Raw genomic sequence first — 26,596 nt, 5'->3', positions numbered from 1 at the left:
ATACACCATTCCATGCCACACTCATACACCATTCCATGCCATACTTATACACCATCCCACACCACGCCAGACTCATCCACAATTCCTCGCCAGACTCATATACAATTCCACGCCACACTCATACACAATTCCACGCCACACTCATACACCATTCCATGCCACACTTATACACCATCCCACACCACGACAGACTCATCCACAATTCCACGCCACACTCATACACAATTCCACGCCACACTCATACACAATTCCATGCCACACTCATACACCATCCGACGCCACCCCACACTCATACACCATTCCACACCACGCCCCATTTATACACCATTCCACACCACGCCACACTCATACACCATTCATGGCCACACTTATACACCATTCCACACCACGCCACACTTATACACAATCCCAAGCCACGCCACACTCATACACCATCCGACGCCACCCCACACTCATACACCATTCCACACCACGCCCCATTTATACACCATTCCACACCACGCCACACTCATACACCATTCATGGCCACACTTATACACCATCCTACGCCACGCCACACTCATACACCATCCCACGTCACGCTCATACACCATTCCACACCATGCCACACTCATACACAATTCCACGCCACATTCATGCACCATCCCACACCACGCCACACTCATACACCATTCCACACCACGCCATAATTATACACCATTGCACGCCACGCCACACTTATACACCATTTCACACCATGCCACACTCATACACCATTCTACACCACGCCACGCTCATACACAATCCCACGCCACACCACACTCATACACCATCCCACGCCACCCCACACTCATACACCATTCCACACCATGCCACACTCATACACAATTCCACACCATGCCACACTAATACACCATTCCATGCCACACTCATACACCATTCTACACCACGCCACACTCATACACCATTCCACACCACGCCACACTCATACACAATCCCACGCCACGCCACACTCATGCACCATCCCACGCCACCCCACACTCATACAACATTCCACACCACGCCACACTCATACAACATTCCACACCACGCCACACTCATACACAATCCCACATCACGCTCATACACCATTCGACACCACGCCATAATTATACACCCTTGCACGCCATGCCACACTTATACACCATTTCACACCACGCCACACTCATACACCATTCCACACCATGCCACACTCATACACCATTCCATGCCACACTAATACACCATCCCACGCCACGCTCATACACCATTCCACGCCACGCCACGCTAATGCACCATTCCACGCCCCGCCAAACTTATACACCATTCCACACCACACCACACTCATGCACCATCCCACACCACGCCACACTCATACACCATTCCACACCACGCCATAATTATACACCATTGCACGCCACGCCACACTTATACACCATTTCACACCATGCCACACTCATACACCATTCCACACCATGCCACACTCATACACCATTCCATGCCACACTAATACACCATCCCACGCCACACCACACTCATACACAATTCCACACCACACTCATACACCATCCCACGCCACGCCACACTCATACACCATTCCACGCCACCCCACACTCATACACCATTCCACACCATGCCACACTCATACACCATTCCATGCCACACTTATACACCATCCCACACCATGCCACACTCATACACAATTCCACACCATGCCACACTCATACACCATTCCACACCACGCCACACTCATACACCATCCCACGCCACGCCACACTCATGCACCATCCCACGCCACCCCACGCTCATACAACATTCCACACCACGCCACACTTATACACCATTCCACACCATGCCAGACTCATCCACAATTCCACACCACGCCACACTCATACACCATTCCACACCACGCCACACTCATACACAATCCCACGCCACGCCACACTCATGCACCATCCCACGCCACCCCACACTCATACAACATTCCACACCACGCCACACTCATACAACATTCCACAGCACGCCACATTTATACACCATTCCATACCACGCCACACTCATACACAATCCCATGCCACGCCACACTCATACACCATCCCACACCAAGCCACACTCATACACCATTCCATGCCACACTTATACTCCATTCCACACCATGCCACACTCATACACCATCCCACGTCACGCTCATACACCATTCCACACCACGCCATAATTATACACCATTGCACGCCATGCCACACTTATACACCATTTCACACCACGCCACACTCATACACCATTCCATGCCACACTAATACACCATTCCCGGCCACACTAATACACCATCCCACGCCACACCACACTCATACACAATTCCACGCCACACTCATACACCATCCCACGCCACGCCATACTCATACACAATCCCACGCCACCCCACACTCATACACCATTCCACACCATGCCACACTCATACACCATTCAACACCACACCAGACTCATCCACAATTCCACGCCAGACTCATACACAATTCCACACCATGCCACACTCATACACCATTCCACACCACACCAGACTCATCCACAATTCCACGCCAGACTCATCCACAATTCCACGCCAGACTCATACACAATTCCACGCCAGACTCATCCACAATTCCACGCCAGACTCATACACAATCCCACGCCACGCCACAATCATACACCTTCCCACGCCTCCCCCCCACACTCATACTCCATTCCACACCATGCCACATTTATACACCATTCCACACCACGCCACACTCATACACCATTCCATGCCACACTCATACACCATTCCACGCCACGCCACGCTCTTGCACCATTCCACGCCCCGCCACACTAATACACCATTCCACACCACACCACACTCATTCACCATCCTACGCCACGCCACACTCATACACCATCCCACGTCATGCCACACTCATACACCATTCCATGCCACACTAATACACCATCCCACGCCACACCACACTCATACACAATTCCACGCCACACTCATTCACCATTCCACGCCATGCCACACTCATACACCATTGTAGCCACACTCATACACCATCCCATTCCACACCAGACTCATACACAATTCAACGCCACACTCCTACACCATCCCACGCCACGCCACACTCATACACCATTCCATGCCACACTTATACTCCATCCCACACCACACCACACTGATACAACTTCCCACACCATGCCACACTCATACACCATCCCCCGCCACGCCACACTAATACACCATTCCATGCCACACTCATACGCCATCCCATTCCATGCCACACTCATACACCATTCTACACCACACCACACTCATACACCATTCCACACCATGCCACATTTATACACCATTCCACACCACGCCACACTTATACACAATCCCACGCCACGCCACACTAATACACCATTCAACACCACGCCGCACTCATGAACCATCCCACGCCACACTAATACACCATTCCACACCACACCACACTGATACAACTTCCCACACCATGCCACACTCATACACCATCCCCCGCCACGCCACACTAATACACCATTCCATGCCACACTCATACACCATTCCACACCATGCCACATTTATACACCATTCCACACCACGCCACACTCATACACCATTCCATGCCACACTCATACACCATTCCACGCCACGCCACGCTCATGCACCATTCCACGCCCCGCCACACTAATACACCATTCAACACCACGTCGCACTCATGCACCATCCCACGCCACGCCACACTAATACACCATTCCACACCACGCCACACTCATGCACCATCCTACGCCACGCCACACTCATACACCATCCCACGTCACGCTCATACACCATTCCACGCCACGCCACGCTCATGCACCATTCCACGCCCCGCCACACTAATACACCATTCCACACCACGCCACACTCATGCACCATCCCACGCCATGCCACACTCATACACCATTCCATGCCACACTAATACACCATCCCACGCCACACCACACTCATACACAATTCCACGCCACACTCATACACCATCCCACGCCACGCCACACTTATACGCCTTTCCACACCATGCCACACTCATACACCATTCCACGCCATGCCACACTCATACACCATTGTAGCCACACTCATACACCATCCCATTCCACACCAGACTCATACACAATTCAACGCCACACTCCTACACCATCCCACGCCACGCCACCTTCATACACCATTCCATGCCACACTTATACTCCATCCCACACCACACCACACTGATACAACTTCCCACACCATGCCACACTCATACACCATCCCATTCCATGCCACACTCATACACCATTCTACACCACACCACACTCATACACCATTCCACACCACGCCACAGTAATACACCATTCCACGCCAAACTCATACACCATCCCACGCCACGCCACACTCCTACACCATCCCACGCCATGCCACACTCATACACCATTCCACGCTACACTTATACACCATCCCACGCCACGCCACACTTAAACACCATCCCACGCCACACTCATACACCATCCCACGCCACGCCACACTCCTACACCATCCCACGCCATGCCACACTCATACACCATTCCACGCTACACTTATACACCATCCCACGCCACGCCACACTTAAACACCATCCCACGCCACACTCATACACAATCCCCCGCCACGCCACACTAATACACCATTCCATGCCACACTCATACGCCATCCCATTCCATGCCACACTCATACACCATTCTACACCACGCCACAGTAATACACCATTCCACGCCAAACTCATACACCATCCCACGCCACGCCACACTCCTACACCATCCCACGCCATGCCACACTCATACACCATTCCACACCACGCCACAGTAATACACCATTCCACGCCAAACTCATACACCATCCCACGCCACGCCACACTCCTACACCATCCCACGCCATGCCACACTCATACACCATTCCACGCTACACTTATACACCATCCCACGCCACGCCACACTTAAACACCATCCCACGCCACACTCATACACCATCCCACGCCACGCCACACTCCTACACCATCCCACGCCATGCCACACTCATACACCATTCCACGCTACACTTATACACCATCCCACGCCACGCCACACTTAAACACCATCCCACGCCACACTCATACACAATCCCACACCACGCCACACTCATACACCATTCCATGCCAGACTCATACACCATTCCATGCCTGACTAATACACCATTCTATGCCACACTCATACACCATTCCATGCCAGACTCATACACCATTCCATGCCACACTCATACACCATTCCACGCCACACTCATACACAATCCTACGCCACGCCACACTCATACACAATTCCATCCCAGACTCATACACCATTCCATGCCACACTCATACACCATTCCATGCCACACTCATACACCATTCCATGCCACACTCATACACCATTCCACACCACGCCACACTCATACACAATCCCACGCCACGCCATACTCATGCACCATCCCACGCCACCCCACACTCATACACCATTCCATGCCAAACTTATACACCATCCCACACCACGCCACACTCATGCACCATTCCACACCACGCCACACTCATACACAATCCCACGCCACGCCACACTCATGCACCATCCCACGCCACCCCACACTCATACACCATTCCACACCACGCCACAGTCATACAACATTCCACACCACGCCACACTCATACACAATCCCACGCCACGCCACACTCATGCACCATCCCACGCCACCCCACACTCATACACCATTCCACACCACGCCACACTCATACAACATTCCACACCACGCCACACTCATACACAATCCCACGCCACGCCACACTCATGCACCATTCCACACCACGCCACACTCATACACCATTCCACACCACGCCACACTCATACACAATCCCACGCCACGCCACACTCATGCACCATCCCACGCCACCCCACACTCATACACCATTCCACACCACGCCACACTCATACAACATTCCACAGCACGCCACATTTATACACCATTCCATACCACGCCACACTCATACACAATCCCACGCCACGCCACACTCATACACCATTCCACACCATGCCACACTCATACACCATCCCACGTCACGCTCATACACCATTCCACACCACGCCATAATTATACACCATTGCACGCCATGCCACACTTATACACCATTTCACACCACGCCACACTCATACACCATTCCATGCCACACTAATACACCATCCCACGCCACACCACACTCATACACAATTCCACGCCACACTCATACACCATTCCCGGCCACACTAATACACCATCCCACGCCACACCACACTCATACACAATTCCACGCCACACTCATACACCATCCCACGCCACACCACACTCATACACAATTCCACGCCACACTCATACACCATCCCACGCCACGCCATACTCATACACAATCCCACGCCACCCCACACTCATACACCATTCCACACCATGCCACACTCATACACCATTCAACACCACACCAGACTCATCCACAATTCCACGCCAGACTCATACACAATTCCACGCCAGACTCATACACAATTCCACGCCAGACTCATCCACAATTCCACGCCACACTCAAACACAATTCCACACCATGCCACACTTATACACCATTCCACACCACGCCACATTTATACACCATTCCACACCACGCCACACTTATACACAATCCCACGCCATGCCACACTCATACACCATTCCATGCCACACTCATACACCATCCCACGCCACACCACACTCATACACAATTCCACGCCACACTCATACACCATCCCACGCCACGCCACACTTATACGCCTTTCCACACCATGCCACACTCATACACCATTCCACGCCATGCCACACTCATACACCATTGTAGCCACACTCATACACCATCCCATTCCACACCAGACTCATACACAATTCAACGCCACACTCCTACACCATCCCACGCCACGCCACCTTCATACACCATTCCATGCCACACTTATACTCCATCCCACACCACACCACACTGATACAACTTCCCACACCATGCCACACTCATACACCATCCCCCGCCACGCCACACTAATACACCATTCCATGCCACACTCATACGCCATCCCATTCCATGCCACACTCATACACCATTCTACACCACACCACACTCATACACCATTCCACACCACGCCACAGTAATACACCATTCCACGCCAAACTCATACACCATCCCACGCCACGCCACACTCCTACACCATCCCACGCCATGCCACACTCATACACCATTCCACGCTACACTTATACACCATCCCACGCCACGCCACACTTAAACACCATCCCACGCCACACTCATACACAATCCCACACCACGCCACACTCATACACCATTCCATGCCAGACTCATACACCATTCCATGCCTGACTAATACACCATTCTATGCCACACTCATACACCATTCCATGCCAGACTCATACACCATTCCATGCCACACTCATACACCATTCTATGCCACACTCATACACCATTCCATGCCACACTCATACACCATCCCACGCCACACTCATACACAATCCTACGCCACGCCACACTCATACACCATTCCATCCCAGACTCATACACCATTCCATGCCACACTCATACACCATTCCATGCCACACTCATACACCATTCCATGCCACACTCATACACCATTCCATGCCACACTCATACACCATCCCACGCTACAACAGGTCAAGTGATCCATCCCTACGTACCATAGACAGATAGAATGACTGGCTGGTTGTCTGATTGATGTAGTGATTAATAGACTGAATGATTGAATGTTTGTCCACTTTGTTGATTGATTGATTCAGTGAGTGAGTGATTGATTGTTCAGTTGACTGGTTGAATGATTGATTGATTGGTTGACTGTAAGATCAGATTTCCGTTGGGGATTAAAATCTATTGATCAGTTGATGAGTTGAAAAGTGGACTGGTTGATTGATCAGTTGAATGATTGGTTGATGATTGATTGAATAAATGATCAGTTTACTGATTTACTTGTTCATTGATTGATTGATGGGTTGATGGATTGATTGATTGACTGACTGACCGACTGATTGGTTGATCAATTGACAATAGATTGATTGACTTGTTGATTGATTAATTGATGGATTGAAAAAATGACCAGTTGACTGATTAAATGATTGGTAGATGGATTGATTGATGGATTGATTAAATGGTTGATCGATCAATCGATCGATCGATTGACTGATTGATCTATAATCACCTCTGCTCTGTGTCTGTAGGTACGGGATGCGTTTCATCTCCAAGGTTTTGAAAGATTCTCTTCATGAGAAGTTTCCAGATGCCACGGAGGATGAGCTTCTGAAGGTGTGAATGTTTAAACATTGATAGTGGATTACTGGTACTATCAAACATATTGATTAGATTTCCACTTTAGAGTCAGATCTTTGAGCTTAACTTAATGATGGTGTGACGCTGGACCGCCTGGTTTCTTCTTCTTCTCTGCTCTCTATTAAAGCACCTTTCTGTCTTGTCTCTCCTTCTTTTCTCTTTTTCATTCTTTCCTTTCTTCTTCTCTTTCTGCTCTTTCTTGTTTCCCTCCAACCAATCAGCTGCAGCCTCTCTGTTGGCGAGTCGTCCTTCTTTGTCTGTGGACGTGAAGGCGAGTCACGCTGCTCTTCATCTTCTCCTTTTCCTCCACAACCTGATGAGCCTGAGATCTTCTGCTCCTTCAAATTAAACCCAAAATGTATTTGAGGATTTATAAGGATGGTGCATAAATATATCTAAGGGTTGAAAATGACAGAATAAACCTTTAACAGTTTCCATCCTTCTCCCATTTTCTTCAGATAATGTATTTTTTATTTCATAGTTATAATATTTGGCTTTGGTCTAAACTGTGTTCCAGAATATTCTTTGTTCATTTTTTTCTGAATTGTCTTTATCATTGGCAGTCAATAGGATTTTTCATTCCTCAGCAGTTCTTGTCTGTTTTTCTGTCTCCCTCAGATAAAACTTTATTTTTTATTTAATATGTGAGGCCGTTGTAGACCTGATAAAGTAAACGGGGTCTTTTTCAATCTCCAGATCGTGGGGAACCTGCTCTATTATCGTTACATGAACCCCGCCATTGTGGCGCCTGACGCCTTCGACATCATCGAAGTGTCAGCAGGCGGTCAGCTGACCACAGAGCAGAGAAGGAATCTGGGCTCTGTGGCTAAGATGCTGCAGCACGCCGCCTCCAACAAGATGTTCATGGGAGACAACGCCCACCTGAACCCCATCAACGAGTACCTGAGTGCCTCCTACCTGAAGTTCAGGTGAGACCGCTGTTCCTACAGTCAGCAAACGGGAAGTAAAAAAACAACAGACATTTTATTTTATCTCATGAACATTGACCTCATCCTCATCTCCATCATCTCAGTGATCTTCATCTTCATCACTTTAGCCTTCAACAATGCTCTCTATCTCCTTTATCTGTCTTCATCTCAATCTTCATCAGCATTACCATCATCATCCTCATCACCATCATCTCAGTGATCTTCATCTTCATCACTTTAGCCTTCACCAATGCTCTCTATCTTCTTTATCTGTCTTCATCATCATCTTCATTGTCATCTCCATCTTCACCATCATCTTCATCATCATCATCACTTTACCATCATCTCAGTGATCTTCATCTTCATCACTTTAGCCTTCACGATGCTCTCTATCTCCTTTATCTGTCTTCATCATCATCTCCATCTTCATCATCATCACCATCATCTTCTTCTTCATCATCTTTCTCATCATCATCTTTTTTTCTTATGCATCTCTTTTTTATCAATTTCATCACTTTAATCATTTCTACCTTCTTTATCACTTTTCTTTAAAAATCTTTTTGATCTTGTTTTCTTTCATCTTTCTGTCAGGCGTTTCTTTCTGGCAGCGTGCGACGTGCCGTCGCTGGAGGAGAAGTTTAACGTGGATCAGTACTCGGACCTCGTCACCGTGACCAAACCCGTCATCTACATCTCCATCGGAGAAATCATCAATACTCACACAGTGAGATCTTTGTTTTATATTTTATTCATATTAAAAAGCTTTTCTCTCCTCGCATTCACAAAACCTCCAATTATTTCCATCTGAAAAATAATCTCTCTGCCTGCTTCACCAACTTTTCTTTCAGTAAAAATGTTTTGGTGAAAATTTGTCAGACTATCTTATAGAGAAAACATCAATTTATTTAAATAAATTTCAAAATGATTTCTTTAAACTTAAACATTATCTTCCTTGCATGCTGCAAAATCATCATACTCACATGTTTATGGAACACTTTATTTAGAAATAGTTTTATATGATAATATATAATTTTCTCTCTGATGTCTACATGCTTCATAATCTCATTTTTTAATTCTTAAGTATAGTTTTATGTGATAATACTGATATCTTCTCTCTGATGTCTACATGTTTCATAACCTCAATTTTTAATTCTTAAATAGTTTTTAATGAAAATATTTATATTTTCTCTCTGATGTCATGTGTAGCTGTTGTTGGATCATCAGGATGCCATTGCCCCTGAACACAACGATCCAATCCATGAGCTGTTGGAGGACCTGGGGGAGGTTCCCACTGTCGAGTCTCTGATTGGTAAGTGGGTCTGTTCAGTAAATCCCAGTCATAAATACTGAGATGATGGTTTCTGTGTTTGGTGTAATTTAAGACTATTTTTGTGGGATAAGGTAGTTAAATGTGTTTCTGTTTTTTGACAAGTCTTTAACCAATCAGAGGCCTTATTTACCTGTCCGTCCAGGTGAGAATCCTCTTCCTCCTGACGACCCGAGCAAAGAGCTGATGGGGAAAACCGAAGTTTCTCTCACTCTCACAAACAAGTTTGATGTTCCTGGCGAGGCCAATGCTGAGATGGACGCCAAAACGCTGCTGCTAAAGTCAGTATGAATAGAGAACGTTTAAATACCATATATTGATTTTTATTCAGGAACGTATTAAAAAAAACTTTTATTTTTATTTTTTTTAGCACAAAGAGACTCATAGTAGACGTGATCCGCTTCCAACCAGGAGAGACTCTGACCGAGATCCTGGAGTCCACAGCGAGTCCTGAACAGGTCAAGGATGACAGTTATTCTAATGATAATAATAATTATTTTATAATTATTAAAGCAGCTGTAATTCAACAGATTAACATTTAAATAATGAATTTTCCTCAGGATTAATAAAGCAGCTATCTATCTAGCTGTCCGTTTATGAATCTAATAAAGTCTTTTTAAATTTAAGGAGATTTAATACACAACATTTTTGAATAATATCTAAACACAGATATGATTTTTTTCTTCTTAGGTGATGCAGGTAAAAACTATGAATCTTAAACATAAATATCAATAAAAACAGTTATTTATTAAAGTAGATGGATATAGTAGATAGTAGATATATAGTGGATAAAAATAAATGTTAACATAAACTAATTTCTCACATTAGATTCTCTCAGCCTTTATTTGAAAAACTGGATTGTTAAACTGTTAAACCGTCACTCATCTTATTGTCATACATAAGGCTGTTTTTGTTTACAATTATGTGCTGTTTGTTTGTAAACAGGAGGCAGAGTACCAGCGGGCGATGCAAAGGAGGGCCATCAGAGATGCAAAGACTCCTGAGAAGATGAAGCAGGCCAAGCCGGTGGTGGACGACAGCTTGACCCTGCAGGGAAAGAAAGATAAGATCCGTAGCAACCTGCAGAGATTGGCCGAGCTCGGAAAGGTCCATCCCCAAAACCGCTACCAGGACCTGATCAACAACATCGCCAAGGTAAGAAATCCCATAATCCTCTGCAAGGAAGGGGTCAACTTCACTTCCTTAGACAACGAACTGTTGATGAGACACAATTTCATCATCCTGATGCTGTGGTGTGTTTCAGGACATCAGAAATCAGAGACGATACCGTCAGCGGCGGAAAGCCGAGCTAGTCCGCCTCCAGCAGACAAACGCCGCCTTGAACTCAAAATCCGACTTCTTCAACGTCCAGATTGACTCGTACAACCAGTACATCAAAACCTGCATGGACAACCTGGCCAGCAAGGGCAAGTAGGTTTCCATCATCTATAATGGCTATCTACAATGTCATCTATAATATCTATATGACCAGAGATATACCTACATTAATTTATCTACCCCTGTAATGTCTATATAACCAGAGATTTATCTACATTAATTTATCTACCCCTGTAATGTCTATATAACCAGAGATTTATCTGCATTAATTTATCTACCCCTGTAATGTTTATATAACCAGAGATTTATCTACATTAATTTATCTACCCCTGTAATGTCTATATAACCAGAGATTTATCTACATTAATTTATCTACCCCTGTAATGTCTATATAACCAGAGATTTATCTACATTAATTTATCTACCCCTGTAATGTCTATATAACCAGAGATTTATCTACATTAATTTATCTACCCCTGTAATGTCTATATAACCAGAGATTTATCTACATTAATTTATCTACCCCTGTAATGTCTATATAACCAGAGATTTATCTACATTAATTTATCTACCCCTGTAATGTCTATATAACCAGAGATTTATCTACACCTGTAATATCTATATAACCAGGGATTTATCTACATTAATTTATCTACCCCTGTAATATCTATATAACCAGAGATTTATCTACATTAATTTATCTACACCTGTAATATCTATATAACCAGAGATTTATCTACACCTGTAATATCTATATAACCAGGGATTTATCTACATTAATTTATCTACCCCTGTAATATCTATATAACCAGAGATTTATCTACATTAATTTATCTACCCCTGTAATGTCTATATAACCAGAGATTTATCTACATTAATTTATCTACACCTGTAATATCTATATAACCAGAGATTTATCTACACCTGTAATATCTATATAACCAGGGATTTATCTACATTAATTTATCTACCCCTGTAATATCTATATAACCAGAGATTTATCTACATTAATTTATCTACCCCTGTAATGTCTATATAACCAGAGATTTATCTACATTAATTTATCTACACCTGTAATATCTATATAACCAGGGATTTATCTACACCTGTAATATCTATATAACCAGGGATTTATCTACATTAATTTATCTACCCCTGTAATGTCTATATAACCAGAGATTTATCTACATTAATTTATCTACACCTGTAATATCTATATAACCAGGGATTTATCTACACCTGTAATATCTATATAACCAGGGATTTATCTACATTAATTTATCTACACCTGTAATATCTATATAACCAGGGATTTATCTACACCTGTAATATCTATATAACCAGGGATTTATCTACATTAATTTATCTACACCTGTAATGTCTATATAACCAGAGATTTATGTACATCCATTTATCTACACCTGTAATGTCTATATAACGTAAGGTTACGTATGTAACCATGGTTCTATGAATCCTGGATGACCGCCAGAGGCGGTGCTTCAAGCACTGGATAACACATCGCGCATGCGCAGGTCGAGTAGCTATACCAACAAAGTCACGTGTGACACCTGCTGACCCGGATAGCCTATATCTTCCGGTGTCATCAGGGAATCAGTTGCTATGGAATCTTCTCGCGAGCTCACAATGATTCTGAGTGACTGAGTGCTCTGGCGGTCATCCAGGATTCATAGAACCATGGTTACATACGTAACCTTACGTTCTATTTCATCCTTCCTGACCGCCAGAGGCGGTGCTTCAAGCACTGGATGACCTATACGAACATGGTCATGAGGAATCCAATACATACCACTTACTGCATCGAAGCAGCAGAGTCTGGTGAAAGGATCACCCCCAGGGGATGGGGGGTGAGGATGTTCACTTTGCAGAACCTTGTGAATGTGTTTGGAGTTGCCCAAGAGGCTGCATCACAGATGGCCTCCAAGGATACCACTCTCATGGCGGCCCATGACGTGGATATACCCCTTGTGGAGTGGCACCGTACGCCAGATGGTAGTGGGCGACCATCTGCCTGATATGCCTCGTTAATAACATCCACAGTGGGCCAAGCGTTGCTTGAAGACAGCACTACCTCTCTTAGGACCACTATGACAGACAAACAGTTGGTCCGATGTACGCATGTTCGCTGTGCTATTAATATATGCTCTCAAGGCGCGAACCGGGCACAGCAATGCTGGCCTGTCATTATCTTCCCCTGGTGGGGGATCGAAACGCGCAAGCTGAATTGGTTTATCAAGGTTTGACTTTGACAACACCTTGGGCAGAAAGGCTGCATGTGGCCACAAGGTGACCCCACGGTCATCTGGGTGCCACCTCAGACATGTAGGGTTAACGGACAAGGTGTGGAGCTCACCGACACGCTTTGCTGTAGTAATAGTGAGGAGGAAGGCCGTCTTCACCGATAACCACCTCAGCTCTGCCTGTGCCAGAGGCTCAAAAGAAGGCAAACACAGACGGTCAAGTACAAGGGACAGGTCCCAAGTTGGTACTCTGGGGGCTAGTGAGGGACAGAGCCTCATAGCTCCCTTCATAAAAAGGCTAACCTGTGGCAACCAATTGTGCTGTTGTTGCCTAGAGCATGACGAGAGGAAATGGCGGCTACATACACCCTGAGGGTAGACGGGGAACGGCTGGAATCCAAGAGGGATTGTAAGAGCTCCAGGATAGCTGGTACAGAGCAGCATCCTGGGTCTAGCTGGTTGTCTGCACACCACGCTGAAAACAGCCATCATCTGTTCTCATACTGTAAGCGGGTAGATGGGGCTCTGGCATTCAGGACTGTCTTATGGACAGAAGCTGAGCAGCGTGTCAGCATTGGGCTTGGCCCTGCAGTGGCCAGACCCACAGCTGAAGGCGTTGAGGGTTGGGATGCCAAATCTGACCCCCCATCTGTGACAGGAGATCCTGCCTGTCTGGGAGGCACCATGGTGGGCTGCAACAGAGTCTGTGCAGTAGTGGGAACCATGATCTCCCTGGCCAGAAGGGGGCCACCAGGAGCACCCCCTGTGCTAGCGTTGACCTTGCTGGACACACACCTACCAATGAATAAACACTGTTTACGCCTGTGTTGGGAGCGGGAGCGAATGCACTGTCTTCACCAACAAAGGGTACATGACAGAAATACCGGCAGCCACCGGGTTACGGTGCTACCACAGCTAACACGACTTGATAGCCCAAACACAAAACGCTGCAAAATATCCAGGATAATCAACTGAAAAACGCTGCTAATAGCCACAGCATGGTGCAACCGGGTTGCTTCCTCTATAGCAAAGCTATCGTGTTAGCTCAGCGGACACGCTTCGCCTTACACCACGATAAACATAAACACTATTATTCCGCTACTGTGGGCGAGAGCACACCACCAGCCAGGAAAAACAAAGCCAATACTCACGCATCAGGCGCGGCAAACTGTAGTTTTGGCGATTCAACACGTAGCCAAAAGGCTAAGCTGTCGCAGCCCTTGGAGAGCGACTGGAATGCAGCTCCGACCACGACAGTCACAGGGCTCCCAGCGACCGCTGCTTCATTAGCTACTTCTAAGTCCGACATCTGCGAGCGAGAAGATGTGAAGGAACTGATTCCCTGATGACACCGGAAGATATAGGCTATCCGGGTCAGCAGGTGTCACATGTGACTTTGTCTGTATAGCTACTCGACCTGCGTATGCACGATGTGTTATCCAGAGCTTGAAGCACCGCCTCTGGTGGTCAGGAAGGATGAAATAGAACCAGAGATTTATCGACATTAACTTATCTACACCTGTAATGTCTATATAACCAGAGATTTATCTGCATTAATTTATCTACACCTGTAATGTCTATATAACCAGAGATTTATCTGCATTAATTTATCTACACCTGTAATGTCTATATAACCAGAGATTTATCTGCATTAATTTATCTACACCTGTAATGTCTATATAACCAGAGATTTATCTGCATTAACTTATCTACACCTATAATATCTATATAACCAGAGATTTATCTGCATTAACTTATCTACACCTGTAATGTCTATATAACCAGAGATTTATCTGCATTAACTTATCTACACCTATAATATCTATATAACCAGAGATTTATCTGCATTAATTTATCTACACCTGTAATGTCTATATAACCAGAGATTTATCTGCATTAACTTATCTACACCTATAATATCTATATAACCAGAGATTTATCTGCATTAACTTATCTACACCTGTAATGTCTATATAACCAGAGATTTATCTGCATTAACTTATCTACACCTATAATATCTATATAACCAGAGATTTATTTACATTAATTTATCTACACCTGTAATGTCTATATAACCAGAGATGTATCTACATTAATTTATCTACCCCTGTAATTTCTATATAACCAGAGATTTATCTACATTAATTTATCTACCCCTGTAATGTCTATATAACCAGAGATTTATCTACATTAATTTATCTACACCTGTAATATCTATATAACCAGAGATTTATCTGCATTAATTTATCTACACCTGTAATGTCTATATAACCAGAGATTTATCTACATTCATTTATCTACACCTGTAATGTCTATATAACCAGAGATTTGTCTACATTCATTTATCTACACCTGTAATGTCTATATAACCAGAGATTTATCTACATTCATTTATCTACACCTGTAATGTCTATATAACCAGAGATTTATCTACATTCATTTATCTACACCTGTAATGTCTATATAACCAGAGATTTATCTATATAATTTATCTACACCTGTAATGTCTATATAACCAGATATTTGTCTACATTCATTTATCTACACCTGAAATGTCTATATAACCAGAGATTTATCTACATTAACTTATCTACACCTGTAATATCTATATAACCAGAGATTTATCTACATTCATTTATCTACACCTGTAATGTCTATATAACCAGAGATTTATCTACATTCATTTATCTACACCTGTAATGTCTATATAACCAGAGATTTGTCTACATTCATTTATCTACACCTGTAATGTCTATATAACCAGAGATTTATCTACATTCATTTATCTACACCTGTAATGTCTATATAACCAGAGATTTGTCTACATTCATTTATCTACACCTGTAATGTCTATATAACCAGAGATTTGTCTACATTCATTTATCTACACCTGTAATGTCTATATAACCAGAGATTTGTCTACATTCATTTATCTACACCTGTAATGTCTATATAACCAGAGATTTGTCTACATTCATTTATCTACACCTGTAATGTCTATATAACCAGAGATTTATCTACATTCATTTATCTACACCTGTAATGTCTATATAACCAGAGATTTGTCTACATTAATTTATCTACACCTGTAATGTCTATATAACCAGAGATTTATCTACATTAATTTATCTACACCTATATTATCTATATAACCAGAGATTTATCTACATTAATTTATCTACACCTGTAATGTCTATATAACCAGAGATTTGTCTACATTCATTTATCTACACCTGTAATGTCTATATAACCAGAGATTTATCTACATTAATTTATCTACACCTATATTATCTATATAACCAGAGATTTATCTACATTCATTTATCTACACCTATAATGTCTATATAACCAGAGATTTATCTACATTAATTTATCTACACCTGTAATGTCTATATAACCAGAGATTTGTCTACATTCATTTATCTACACCTGTAATGTCTATATAACCAGAGATTTATCTACATTAATTTATCTACACCTGTAATGTCTATATAACCAGAGATTTGTCTACATTCATTTATCTACACCTGTAATGTCTATATAACCAGAGATTTATCTACATTAATTTATCTACACCTGTAATGTCTATATAACCAGAGATTTGTCTACATTCATTTATCTACACCTGTAATGTCTATATAACCAGAGATTTGTCTACATTCATTTATCTACACCTGTAATGTCTATATAACCAGAGATTTGTCTACATTCATTTATCTACACCTGTAATGTCTATATAACCAGAGATTTGTCTACATTAATTTATCTACACCTGTAATGTCTATATAACCAGAGATGTTTTTGTGCTATTATTGTGTTAGTACAGAGTTATTATTTGTTATTATTGTTTAGTTGTTTTGTGTTGTTACTGTGTTTTTACTGCGTTATTGCTCGTTTCATCTTTGTTGTTGTTATTATTGCATTACTGTACACAGTCTCTGTGTGCCCTCAGGTCCAAACCTGGAGACAAACAGCCAAAGAAGAGCAAGCAGACATCTCAGAAGTACACAGCGTCCCGACTTCATGAAAAGGGCGTTCTGATCGCCATTGAAGATCTGCAGCCCAACCAGTCAGTTATCAATAGCTATACATAATCAATAATAGATCCACATGATAATGATAAAGTTTAGACAAAGTTCATAAGTAAGTCATATCATATCCTTATAATGATGATAAGATTAATTCCTGACCAATATGACTGAGTATAATTGGTCATTTGTATATTGGTTATATTTTTATTGTTACTACTATTATTATATTGTGTTTATGACCACATTATTGATAATATTTGGACATAATCAGTTGAAGATGTAACTTAAAGCTATCATGGCTATCTCTCTCCAATCAGATCACCAAAATGTTTTAAATAATGTGATATTTTTTTGTCTTTCTAGGTTTAAAAATGTTATTTTTGAGATTTCTCCGTCAGAGGCTGTTGGAGTTTTTGATATCAAGGCCAAGCTGATGGGTGTTCACCTGGAAACGCTGCAGCTCGAGTATCAGGTATGTTCTTCTTTATCTGAATGAATGTGATAGTAATAAAGTTATCATACAGCCAGATTATTAAAGTACCAGATAGTAATACAGTTAGTCCTCGCTGCACAGCATTCTCTGTACGGGCCAGCACATCACTTTCCAGGGAACTAACACTTCTGAGGCCCACACGTCTCCAACAACTGAAGGATGTTTGTACTGCTTTTGAAGATGGACAACGAGTCCCTCAAAGTTAAGATAGCGGACTTGGAGGGGCACAGCATGTGCCAGAATCTTCGGGTCACCCGTTTACCTGAATTGATTGAGGGTCCTCGTCTGTTTGAGTTCCTCTCTCAACTTCTGGTCAATGTCCTTGGCAGGATATGCTTTCCTCTCCTTCCACATTGGATGGGGCACAGTGGTCCCTCACCCCCAAACCTGCAGCAGGGGAGAGACTGTGACCTGTCACCCTGTGCTTCCAGCGCTTTAGAGTCAAAGATCTGGTGACCCGGGAGACCTGAACTACAAAGGCTTTCATGAAGACTGTGTCCCTGATATGTTACAGCAGCTCTCCGGGTATCTGCCTAATGGGGACATTGTGTAGCTTCAGTTGGCTGCAGGGGCAGACAAGTCTGTGCAGGACTTGGACAGTAACTCGTAAGCCCTCATGGGGCAGCTCTACCACTCTTAATTTCCCAGTAAAGCCAGAGGTGCTGCGGTTCTTATTCATACTTCAGTCCCCTTCGTTACAGCGGGTAAAGTTAGTCAGGATAATCTGGTGCTGGCAAATGTACATGGTCTGAACTGGGACGTTCTGGTTTGAATTCTAGCCGGCTCTTTTTGGGAGGGGACTTCAGCTGTTGTCTGGACCAAGCGGTCATCTAACAGGCCTTCTGTCTGAATCTTCTAAAATTCTTCACACATTTATGGAGCAGTATGCAGTTTCTGATGTCTTCCTTTGTCTCTCCTGTTGACAGATCTTTTTCCCAAATGTACTTTTTTCATTTTGATGATAAACTACTATCCTCTGTCAGATCATGCTTCTATTGTAATGGGGATGGGGATCCAAACCCAGGTCCTTAGTGCTGTATTTTTCTAATAACCAAAAATCAGTAACGCTTTAGCTTATTGATACTGCTATTGAGTCTCACAGGCTCTGTGAGGAACGTCATTTTAAGATACAACTGTTGGAAAAACATACATCAGTTCTTTCAAGGGGAACATGAACTAAAAGCACATCAGTATCATCTATCAACAGAATGTGGAACCTTCATCTGTCAGTGAGAAAAAAACTGCCTGCACTGGGAGTAAAATGCACTCAAACTGCACTCTTCAACTTCTCTTCAGCTTCTTCAGGACTCTTTTCTTCTTCAGGACACTTTTCTTCTTCAGGAGACTTTTCTTCTTCAGGAGACTTTTCTCTTCAGGAGACTTTTCTTCTTCAGGAGACTTTTCTCTTCAGGACACTTTTCTTCTTCAGCTGCTCAGATAAATGCTGAAAACTTTGAGCTAGTCCTGTTTGTAAAAAGTCATAGGCCCCGTCCACATGGAGATGGAAACGAATTATTGCCATTTTGTTTTGAAAAAGTTTTCAGTAAAGACGGGATTGTTTCAGGAAATATCCATGTAAGCTGGAACCACTGAAAACAACTGAAAACGCTGTAGTATATATGCTAAGCCTGTATATGGCACTGTATTGCTGACATGGAAATGCACCAAAAGAGAGAAGAAGATCACAGAAAACTGCCCCAAACTTTCTTCTAGTTGCCCTGCTTGTTGTTCTCCGCATTGGATTTAAGAACATATGGTGTGTGTGTTTTGCGGTGGTGGTAAAGGAGCATCAGATTTGCTGTAAAAGCCATAACAAGCTCAGTAGCTTCTGCAGCACCAACACAACCCTGTAAACCGCCATTGATGTTTTTGCCAGACCTGCGCAGGTGTCTTAGGAGAGCTACTCTATGTGTGACGTAATCGTTTCAAGAAAGACGTCCACACGGAGACGAAGCGGTAGTCGTTAATGGATTTGTGCATCTGAGACCTGTTTTCCTGTTTTATCCTGTTTCCGTGTGGATGAAATGCCGATATGACAAAAAACTTTTGCGTATACTCCTGAATTCGTCTCCGTGTGGACCGAGCCTTAATCCAGTCGAGAAATCTGAGGTGGAATCGGCAGAATTGAAGTTAATTAGTGAACTTAACGAGCTGGAGGACAGAGAATATGGTGGGTTCAGGTAACCTCAGCAAATTAGAACACTACACTCTATATGTTATGATATGTTTAAATGTCACATAAAAAACGGGAAAACTAAGTTTTTGACGAGAAACTTCAATAAATATAGTTGTGAATATGAAGAATGTGCTTGTATTTGAGGCATTCAAAATAGACGTGTCTTTTTAACTCAGCACTACTCAGCATAGACCACTTTGAGTGTAAATATTTGTCCTCGTTTTGCCCTTCTACCAAACTATAACTACTATTAACTATTTACTACTATAACTATTGATAGTGGCATAGATAAGACTCGGATCAATAAGGAGTATTGATAAGGGTATCAATATCAATAAAAATGACCGATCCCCATCCCTAATTGTAGTATCAGACCATGCAACTGTCATTTAAGATATTTTTTTACCTGGCAAGTCCTTTTCTCGGTCACCTCGGCGCTTTAATCCACTACTGCTCAATGATCCTGACTTTATAAGACAATAGTGAGGTGTATCGACCTTCTCATTTCTACTAATCTTGACCCAGCTGTAGCGCCATCTACAGTCTGGGGAACATGTAAAGCATGCTCTGCTGACCAGAGGAAGCTTGAACAGAGAGCTCATCTCCTCAGTGATCAGACTCTGGCAGTGTCTGAAACCTGCCCTCTATAGGGACTACACCACATTCCACATTATTACGCAAATGATATTTTTCTCTTGTTTTCCGAAATATTAATGCAAATGACAGAATATTTTTCAAGTCATCAGCCATTAGAGCATAATTCAAATGCTTTTGAACAAACTTCATAATGATAACCATTATTTAAAAAAATAAAAACCTCAAAATGCATGACAGAGTTTTAAAACATTTTATAGGTTTTAAAGGACTGAAAATGGTCATTTGTAGAAATTGCAGCGTCAGGAGGTCATATTTACTGAAATCAAAGCTATTTCAATCAAAAACATCTGAACAGGCCAAGTTCCATGTTAACATAGGAGCCCTTCTCTGATATCACCTTCACTATTCTTCATCTGTTGAACTTGTGAGTTTTTGGAGAGTTTCTGCTTGAATTTCTTTGCAGGATGTCAGAATATCCTCCCAGAGCTGCTGTTCTGTTGTGAACTGCCTCCCACCCTCATAGATCTTTAGCTTGAGGATGCTCCAAAGGTTCTCAGTAGGGTTAAAGGTCAGGGGAGGATGGGGGCCACACCATGAGTTTCTCTCCCTTTATGCCCATAGCAGCCAATGACACAGAGGGATTCTCTGCAGCATGAGATGGTTCATTGTCATGCATGAAGATCATTTTGCTACAGAAGGCACGGTTCTTCTTTTTGTACCATGGAAGAAACTCAGCCGCTAAACACAGAAATGATTTCAGACACTGCTTCAGCCGTCTCACAGTTACAACGTTTATCAACAATGGCTCGTAGATTTCCATGACAACAGCTGAGGATTGACATTAACGTTAGAAATCAACTGAAAACTGATACTGAATGTATTTTCACAAAAAATAAAAATACTAATAGATAAAAGGTCTGTGTCTTTAGTGGTAGAGTAGTCTACATTTTTGTGTGTATTACCACTTATTTTTGCATAAAGATGATGGTCTCATGTCTTGTAATCCTCATGGGGGAATAAAGTTACTCCGTTTTGAATCCTTAACATTTTCTTATAGATTAAAAACTTTGGTTAAAACCAACAACTAAAAAAGCATAAAAATGTCTTCATATGTGTTCCTGTGCTCCTCTTTCATGTTTGAGAGCAGCAACCGCAATGCACGATGGGAAATATTGCTGGGCTAGTGACCATCACTTGTTCACTACTTTTCACAATGCATTGTGGGATAGAATGAGAGCAGTATACACTCCTGATCAAAATCTTAAGACTAGTTGAAAAATTGCAAGAGCTACATTAGCATGTAGACCCTAGTCTCTACATGCTAAGGCACCCTTAGTAGTCTCTACATGCTAACCCTTAGTAGTCTCTACATGCTAACCCTTAGTAGTCTCTACATGCTAACCCTTAGTAGTCTCTACATGCTAACCCTTAGTAGTCTCTACATGCTAACCCTTAGTATTCTCTACATGCTAACCCTTAGTAGTCTCTACATGCTAACCCTTAGTAGTCTCTACATGCTAACCCTTAGTAGTCTCTACATGCTAACTCTTTGTTGTCTCTACATGCTAACCCTTAGTAGTCTCTACATGCTAACCTTGTCTCTACATGCTAACCCTTAGTAGTCTCTACATGCTAACCCTTAGTAGTCTCTACATGCTAACCCTTAGTAGTCTCTACATGCTAACCCTTTGTTGTCTCTACATGCTAACCCTTAGTAGTCTCTACATGCTAACCTTGTCTCTACATGCTAACCCTTAGTAGTCTCTACATGCTAACCCTTAGTAGTCTCTACATGCTAACCCTTAGTAGTCTCTACATGCTAACCCTTAGTATTCTCTACATGCTAACCCTTAGTAGTCTCTACATGCTAACCCTTTGTTGTCTCTACATGCTAACCCTTAGTAGTCTCTACATGCTAACCTTGTCTCTACATGCTAACCCTTAGTAGTCTCTACATGCTAACCCTTAGTAGTCTCTACATGCTAACCCTTAGTAGTCTCTACATGCTAACCCTTTGTTGTCTCTACATGCTAACCCTTAGTAGTCTCTACATGCTAACCTTGTCTCTACATGCTAACCCTTAGTAGTCTCTACATGCTAACCCTTAGTATTCTCTACATGCTAACCCTTAGTAGTCTCTACATGCTAACCCTTAGTAGTCTCTACATGCTAACCCTTAGTAGTCTCTACATGCTAACCCTTAGTATTCTCTACATGCTAACCCTTAGTAGTCTCTACATGCTAACCCTTTGTTGTCTCTACATGCTAACCCTTAGTAGTCTCTACATGCTAACCTTGTCTCTACATGCTAACCCTTAGTAGTCTCTACATGCTAACCCTCTGTTGTCTCTACATGCTAACCCTTAGTAGTCTCTACATGCTAACCCTCTGTCGTCTCTACATGCTAACCCTTAGTATTCTCTACATGCGAACCCTTAGTAGTCTCTACATGCTAACCCTCTGTCGTCTCTACATGCTAACCCTTAGTATTCTCTACATGCTAACCCTTAGTAGGCTCTACATGCTAACCCTTTGTTGTCTCTACATGCTAACCCTTAGTAGTCTCTACATGCTAACCTTGTCTCTACATGCTAACCCTTAGTATTCTCTACATGCTAACCCTTAGTAGGCTCTACATGCTAACCCTTTGTTGTCTCTACATGCTAACCCTTAGTAGTCTCTACATGCTAACCTTGTCTCTACATGTTAACCCTTAGTATTCTCTACATGCTAACCCTTAGTAGTCTCTACATGCTAACCCTTAATATTCTCTACATGCTAACCCTTAGTATTCTCTACATGCTAACCCTTAGTATTCTCTACATGCTAACCCTTAGTAGTCTCTACATGCTAACCTTGTCTCTACATGCTAACCCTTAGTAGTCTCTACATGCTAAACCTCTGTTGTCTCTACATGCTAACCCTTAGTAGTCTCTACATGCTAACCCTCTGTCGTCTCTACATGCTAACCCTTAGTATTCTCTACATGCTAACCCTTAGTAGTCTCTACATGCTAACCCTCTGTCGTCTCTACATGCTAACCCTTAGTATTCTCTACATGCTAACCCTTAGTAGGCTCTACATGCTAACCCTTTGTTGTCTCTACATGCTAACCCTTAGTAGTCTCTACATGCTAACCTTGTCTCTACATGCTAACCCTTAGTATTCTCTACATGCTAACCCTTAGTATTCTCTACATGTTAACCCTTAGTATTCTCTACATGCTAACCCTTAGTAGTCTCTACATGCTAACCCTTAATATTCTCTACATGCTAACCCTTAGTATTCTCTACATGCTAACCCTTAGTATTCTCTACATGCTAACCCTTAGTATTCTCTACATGCTAACCCTTAGTAGTCTCTACATGCTAACCTTGTCTCTACATGCTAACCCTTAGTAGTCTCTACATGCTAACCCTCTGTTGTCTCTACATGCTAACCCTTAGTAGTCTCTACATGCTAACCCTTAGTAGTCTCTACATGCTAACCCTTTGTTGTCTCTACATGCTAACCCTTAGTAGTCTCTACATGCTAACCCTTAGTATTCTCTACATGCTAACCCTTAGTATTCTCTACATGTTAACCCTTAGTATTCTCTACATGCTAACCCTTAGTAGTCTCTACATGCTAACCCTTAATATTCTCTACATGCTAACCCTTAGTATTCTCTACATGCTAACCCTTAGTATTCTCTACATGCTAACCCTTAGTATTCTCTACATGCTAACCCTTAGTAGTCTCTACATGCTAACCCTTAGTATTCTCTACATGCTAACCCTTAGTTGTCTCTACATGCTAACCCTTAGTATTCTCTACATGCTAACCCTTAGTTTTCTCTACATGCTAACCCTTAATACAGACATAGTCACACACTGATGGTGAAGGCTTCTATAGAGACTGTCTATCAGTTTTAGCATTCATGCCTTCATACCACTGACGCAGCAGTGTTAGTAGTCTGGGGTTCAAATTCTGACCATCAACATGTCACTGTAGCAGCTGGGAATCGAACCCCCTACTTCAGGTTTTGGTACCTACTGAGTCACTGTATAAAAAAAACAAGACTACAGTAGTCCACATCAGCTTGACTGAGCCCGGCCTGCATTCATATCGGAATCATTTAGTTCTGCTTTGGCGATGGTGTCATCAGCCTTTAAATCTTTATTTAAATAAAATCTGGTGTGTTCTTGTGTTTCAGGACCTCCTCCAGCTGCAGTATGAAGGTGTTGCGGTAATGAAGCTTTTTGATCGGGCAACTATCAACGTCAACCTGCTGATTTTTCTGCTCAACAAGAAGTTCTACGGCAAATAAAAAACCTTCAAATGAAAGTAGAGAAATGGAGGGAAAAAAGAGAGAGAAAGCCTTTTTGTTAAAGCAACAGAAGAAGTTTAGGTCAAAAAGAGTCGAGAAAACTGCAAATTTAAGAATAAAAAAAGATTTTCTAAAGTCCTGATCGACATGTCTTTTCTGCACTTCCCTGTCTATGCAAACCATCGTTTTTGTTTTCTTTTTAATTTTCAAATGTTAGTTTGTGCGTTTTCTTAGGAGAATAGTGAACAGATTGTTTGTGTAGCTGCAGGTCAAGTTTAAAATTTCTCTGTTTAGCTTTAAATGTTCTGAACATCTCATGCATGGGCTCCATTTAATTATTAATATAAAATTTATCTCCAAACATCCTGTCCACTGTCTTCATTATAAAATTCATCAAAGTGTTGTACACATAAGTTACTACCCACTACAGAACATCAGATTATAGACTACAGAACATCAGATTATACACTGCAGAACAACAGATTATGGACTGCAGAACATCAGATTTAAGACTACAGAACATCAGATTAAAGACTACAGAACATCAGATAATAGACTACAGAACATCAGAATATAGACTACAGAACATCAGATTATAGACGACAGAACATCAGATTATAGACAACAGAACATCAGAATATAGACTACAGAACATCAGATTATACACTGCAGAACAACAGATTATGGACTGCAGAACATCAGATTTAAGACTACAGAACATCAGATTAAAGACTACAGAACATCAGAT

The 26,596-nt window shown here is 42.7% G+C and overlaps 1 protein-coding gene across 3 annotated transcripts in view; it reads left to right on the top strand.

Moving 5' to 3' along the window:
- iqgap1 (IQ motif containing GTPase activating protein 1) overlaps positions 1-26,211 on the top strand; it is a 93,757-nt gene extending 67,546 nt beyond the window's left edge. For all 3 annotated transcript variants that reach the window (XM_041789263.1, XM_041789282.1, XM_041789272.1), the window contains 11 exons: positions 8,282-8,366; positions 9,087-9,319; positions 9,911-10,043; positions 10,526-10,628; positions 10,792-10,927; positions 11,017-11,104; positions 11,592-11,801; positions 11,911-12,077; positions 18,195-18,311; positions 18,637-18,745; positions 25,735-26,211. In XM_041789263.1, the coding sequence (XP_041645197.1) occupies positions 8,282-8,366; positions 9,087-9,319; positions 9,911-10,043; positions 10,526-10,628; positions 10,792-10,927; positions 11,017-11,104; positions 11,592-11,801; positions 11,911-12,077; positions 18,195-18,311; positions 18,637-18,745; positions 25,735-25,848 (1,495 nt within the window). In that variant the 3' untranslated portion in view covers positions 25,849-26,211. The remainder of the gene's footprint in view (positions 1-8,281; positions 8,367-9,086; positions 9,320-9,910; positions 10,044-10,525; positions 10,629-10,791; positions 10,928-11,016; positions 11,105-11,591; positions 11,802-11,910; positions 12,078-18,194; positions 18,312-18,636; positions 18,746-25,734) is intronic.
- The last annotated feature ends 385 nt before the right edge of the window (positions 26,212-26,596 follow it).

Source organism: Cheilinus undulatus, linkage group 1, assembly GCF_018320785.1.
Source record: "Cheilinus undulatus linkage group 1, ASM1832078v1, whole genome shotgun sequence".
Taxonomy (NCBI): Eukaryota; Metazoa; Chordata; class Actinopteri; order Labriformes; family Labridae; genus Cheilinus; species Cheilinus undulatus.
Note: the sequence above shows the minus strand (reverse complement) of the source record. Positions and strands in the feature narration are given on the sequence as shown.